Source organism: Littorina saxatilis, unplaced genomic scaffold (assembly GCF_037325665.1).
Source record: "Littorina saxatilis isolate snail1 unplaced genomic scaffold, US_GU_Lsax_2.0 scaffold_721, whole genome shotgun sequence".
Lineage (NCBI taxonomy): Eukaryota > Metazoa > Mollusca > Gastropoda > Littorinimorpha > Littorinidae > Littorina > Littorina saxatilis.
The window spans coordinates 20,001-25,524 of NW_027127923.1; the positions used below are offsets into that span (position 1 = coordinate 20,001).

Sequence of the window (5,524 nt, forward strand, 5' to 3'; positions counted from 1 at the left end):
TTAGAATTAATATTCGGTTTTATGTTACTTTAGAGCAAGAAGATTCTGCCAGTGAAAGTTACCGTTATGATAGCGGTACAAGAATTTCTGCAATCACGTGTCTTTAGTCGCAGAGATATTATAGCACTCAAAGTGTAAACATGCAAATAAGTTTCCTTCGAAAAAGATAGGTTCACATTTCTGAACGGTTTAATAGTTCGTAAACACGATATAAGCACACTTTTGAACTACCTAATCTGTTTTCACATATCATATCCGGAGCAAACTGTCCGAAGCACATTTTAATACTATATCATATGGCGTAAACATTATACTGCTTCTAAAGGGAGCAAACAGGTTTCTTTTTTGTGCAAAAAAAACAACACACAAAACAAGACAAATGTGGGACTTCCTTTTAGGAGAAGAAAACATGCGACATTGTGGAAACTCGTTGTATACTGCTTTTTGTCCTTCCCCTTTTCTCTTTCAGGATGGACAAGTCAACGTTGTTTGTGTAGAAACGGTATATCGTTTCAACCTTTTCCTTTTTCTCTCCGCCCGTCTTCCTTTAAACTTCCGCCGCTAATGGGCGAATTACATTTCAATTATTTCACAAGCATGAGGTGATCGCGTGCCTGAAGACGTTTTCCTGACTGGCAAAGGACCGACTGGAAATAAGGGGTTGGTGGCCGTGTGTGAGTTGGGATGGGGGGAATGGGGGAGGTGAGCTTTAGATTGTCTGGGAGGGAAGCATCTTTTCTCTTTCTTTTCTTCCAACTATCTATGGTGTCTCCTGGTCGACTTTTGCCCAGTCTTAGTTTCCGCGGAGTATCTGATTGTTCACATCCAGTCTTTATCCGCTTTTACTACAGCGAGTTTGCTGGCATACTGCGGAATCATAAGTATACACTGTCGTTTTCAACCTCCCCTACCTAGTTTCCCATTTTGAAGTCTGGCTTTGGCCTGAGCTGGCCTTTTTTCGGACACAAGCTAATTCTCAGCGCATGCGTATGGACTCATTAGAACACTGTCGTGTTCATATCTCTCCCCCCCCCTCCCATTTTCCCATTGCCCATGGATTCGATCCCTTAATATGCTTACAAGAAAAATAAGAAAAATAGATAAATCTGCAAAAAGCAGAGAACTAATTAACTAACTAGCTAACTGACTGACTGACTGATCAACCAACCAACCATGTAACCGACTAACTAACCAGCTTGCTACCTTAACTTACTGACTTACTAGCGTAACATTTAGCTAACTTAGTAATATATATATATATATATTATTCAATTATTATTTGTGTTTAAATTTCAAAAGAAATGAATGATTAAGGCCTTACAAAAACACACAAGACTTCCAAAGACAGACCAAGAACGTCGCGTGCAATGTCCTTCAACACTCCAAGGCTTCACGCGTTGTTATTTCAGAATTTCACACCAGTGTTGTTTTAACTGTGTCAAGCAAGCAATGAATACGCGCAGAGTCCTAGTTTTTAACTTTCTGAGAGAGAATAATGCATCTTTCTTGAGAAACATCCGTCTTCTGGATGCTTTGAAAAGAGTGAATGGAAAAGAGGTTCAATTATTCTACCGCCAAAAGAAAACAATCTCTGTAAGACAAAGGGGTATATGTCGTGCAGAGTAAAAGGGGGAAAGGAGATGGATTTTGAAGTCTGGCTTCGGCTTGAGCTGGCCTGTTTTTCGGACACAAGCTAGTTCTAAGCTCTTGCGTATGAACTCTGGCAAACAAGCAGGGACTGACATACACGCATGCAGACAGACACGCCCACACACACAGACGCACAAAGACAAAGAGACATACATAGAAATTCAGACAGACAGACCCACCCAACCCTCAACACAAACACACACATACACACACACACACACATACACACATACACACACACAACCACACAACCACACAACCACACACACACACACACACACACACACTGACAGACACCCAGGAAGACAGATACATGCACACGTCGCATTCTCGCAATGTACAGCGTATGTACGTGAATATACCGACAGACAGACCAACCCACGCACCAGACCACACCCTCCCCCCCCCCCCAACCGTACCACCCCCCTCCCCACACAGGCACGTTGTAATTTTTTTCCCCCGCCCCACGGTGCATCTTCTGCAACGCAGCCAATTTAGCCTGGACAAGACGACACACGCTAGTTACGCGCGGCATCCGTAGCAGACGAGAAAGCCGCCATGTCTGATGGCAGCAACATCCCACATGCAGGGAGAACTATTTCCTGATAATGCTGCTACATTTGTGAAGCCACCTGCTGCTCAATTCGCAGTCTTACCGACGTGTTTTAATTAAACGCTACGAGTTAATTACGCGTTTCTTCTTTTGCCAATGGTCCAGCCAACGCTTAAAGCCGGCGTGAGATTACGAGGATTGTTGTTCCTGATTGGATGCTTTAACGCGTTTGCTGGACCACAGACTGATTGGAATTACGCACTGTTGTTACTGTTACGCCTGTGATAGGATCTGCCTGTTCTGTACGCTTTTTCCATCAATCAGAATCAGTGATGCTTCAAGGCTATATGATTTATGCCTGGGGCAACACGCTAAACAAAGCGGTTTTATTACTACTTTTCTTCTTTTTCAATTATTCGGTGTTCTACATAATAATAATAATAATAATAATAATAATAATAATAATAATAATAATAATGGACATTTGCTATAGCGCATAGTCATGTATATGCTCAATGCGCTTTACAATAACTAGAATTAACATAACTAATAATAAAACCATACACAATGAACAAGACCCACAATCTACATAACATAGCATACTCAGCATACTCCATGCAAGCAAACACAAAAGCTTAACACACTCCAAGCACGCAAGACCAAGCAAACAGGGTAAAGACAAAACAAAGTCATACAAGCAAAACCATACAAGCAAAATTAATACCGAACTCCATGCAAACAATACTCAAAACTCAAAAAAACATTCGTATTTCATTTCAGTTGAATCTGCCATTTGTCCTCTCATGGCGATGGACAACTTTTGAAGTGTAATGTTTTCATGTAACCCCCAAACCAAAGTGCCTGTTGCCTAAATGAACAAAAGACTCAAGACTAAAGACTCAAAATGTTACTGTCCTCATAAAAAACATTACGGTCAAACTCAAGTAGTAGAAACTAGTAGCGAATTCAATAGAGATGAGATCACGAGTACGTATGCAACGTTCAAAGTAGAGTCTTGCCTTTGCGTTTCTATGGAGACGGACAGGACCGGGCCTGCACAAGGTCCAATCTCGCCTGCAAAACCTTGTAGAAATTTCAAATTTGAGGTGTAACAGACAGGCTGGTCGAAGGAAAGAATTACCGATCTGATGCTGTAGTCTTAGCAACTGCGCTACAGTCAAACTTGTCTATACCGACCAACCAGAGGTCAGCTAAAAGTCGTCCTTATAGACAGTTTGTTGGTCGTTATGGAAAGCTGAACTAGACGAGCGCAGAGGTCGTGGGTTCGAATCGCGGACGCGCCTGTTGGGCTAAAGGTGGAGCTTTTCCGATGTCCAAGGTCAACTTATGTGCAGACCTACTAGTGCATTATACTATCCCCCTTCGTGTGTACACGCACACACAAGACCAAGCGCATACAGAAAAGATCCTGTAATCCTTCATAGTTCGGTGGGTTATATATATAGAAACACAAAAATACCCAGCATACTTCCCCCAAAAGCGAGGTATTGCTGCCTGAATGGCGGGGTAAAACCGGGCATACACGTAAAACATCGTGGGAGTTTCAAGGCCATGAACAAAGAAGAAGAAGAAAGGTGAACTTAATAGGAAATAACCTCGCTGGCGATCCTTTAGATTGGTCGTAATGGGCAGGTGGTCTTCATTGCTAGATGGTCGCCAGGGCAGGTGGGTCTTCATCGCTAGATGGTCGCCAGGTTAGGTGGTCTTCATCGCTAGATGGTCGCCAGGGCAGGTGGCCTTCATCGCTAGATGGTCGCCGGGGCAGGTGGTCTTCATCGCTAGATGGTCGCCAGGGCAGGTGGTCTTCATCGCTAGATGGTCGCCAGGGCAGGTGGTCTTCATCGCTAGATGGTCGCCAGGGCAGGTGGCCTGCATCGCTAGATGGTCGCCAGGGCAGGTGGTCTTCATTGCTAGATGGTCGCCAGGGCAGGTGGTCTTCATCGCTAGATGGTCGCCAGGGCAGGTGGTCTTCATCGCTAGATGGTCGCCAGGGCAGGTGGTCTTCATCGCTAGATGGTCGCCAGGGCAGGTGGTCTTCATCGCTAGATGGTCGCCAGGGCAGGTGGTCTTCATTGCTAGATGGTCGCCAGGGCATGTGGTCTTCATCGCTAGATGGTCGCCAGGGCAGGTGGTCTTCATTGCTAGATGGTCGCCAAGGCAGGTACGACTGAATTATTAATCTGAATCCCGGCAACTCCCCCGGCCCACGTCCTGATCCGTGTTTTAGCGTAACACATGTACACATTGTTCTATATATAATGTTACACGCGAAGTAAAGGCTGGAGCATAAACAGTTACGGTTAATAAAGTAACCTACAGCCATTTTCACATTGGAATTTGATTCATTTCAAAAACCTCGTTTTCGTGTTCAAGGGACGTAACCTCATGGCGGACTCTTGTGTGACTTTCATATGATCAACAGAATCGTCGACGGGAAGCCCCGATGCAATGCCTATATAAATATACTGACTCCAGTCGAGATAATAGGATCGAGAAGTTCTCTGACAGCACTTATTTTCCACTAGAGTGCAAACAGCGAAACTTTGAGGTAAACACAGTTGTTGGAACGTTAAAACTATTGACAAAACAAAACAAATCAGCGGTCTTTTAAGTGCACAGAAAAAACCACTAACTGCAGTGAAGACACACGCGTATGCAGCTGAACATTTTGTCAAGATAAGTGTTGTGTAATTAGTGTCTGTTCGTGCATTTAAAAGACCGCTGGGTCGATATAATTGTGAACGTAACGTTTTGTTTTTTCAATAATTAAACGTTCCACCAACTGACCTTTCTTGTTTTCTTGTTTTGAATTTCGGAACGTTGGCTGTCTGTTTGTTTTGGGATTTTTGAGAGAAAACAATTCGTCTACTACAACGCATGCCTTTTCCCTCTAGACGTTTCTACCATTATACCCAGTGGATCTAAAAGTTATGTGAAAGAAGCAAAATTCCACTAGTGTTCAAGCAGTGAAACTTGGACTGAAACATATGCGTGTCTCTCTCAACTTTTCCCCAAAGCCCCGATGATATATACTTAACCCCGATAAAGGTAAGAGGCCGAAAGGGTATTTGAAAGAAGAAAAGTTCCAAGCGGGTTCAGACACCGACATTTTAAAACGATCGAGAACAAAGCCGGTGAATGAAACACATCTCTGTGTCTCACAACTTTTGCCCAAAACTCCGAATGCTACCCCCATCAAACATAAGACGCCGAAAGGTTATCCGATAAACGAAAGAAGCAAAGTTCCTCTTGGATTTAAACACCGAAACTTCCAAACGATCTGAAAAAAGAAATCGTCGA

The 5,524-nt window shown here is 43.5% G+C and overlaps 1 protein-coding gene across 1 annotated transcript; it reads right to left on the reverse strand.

The window, feature by feature from the left end:
* Positions 1 to 3,869: 3,869 nt before the first annotated feature.
* Positions 3,870 to 4,319, reverse strand: LOC138956291 (bmK-YA precursor-like). The gene has a single exon (XM_070327691.1). The coding sequence runs from the start codon at positions 4,317 to 4,319 to the stop codon at positions 3,870 to 3,872; it is 450 nt and encodes a 149-aa protein (XP_070183792.1).
* Positions 4,320 to 5,524: the final 1,205 nt, after the last annotated feature.

Coding starts and splice junctions, on each gene's coding strand:
- LOC138956291 (XM_070327691.1), bottom strand. CDS start 4,319: ATGCCCTGGCGACCATCTAGCAATGAAGACCACCTGCCCTGGCGACCA.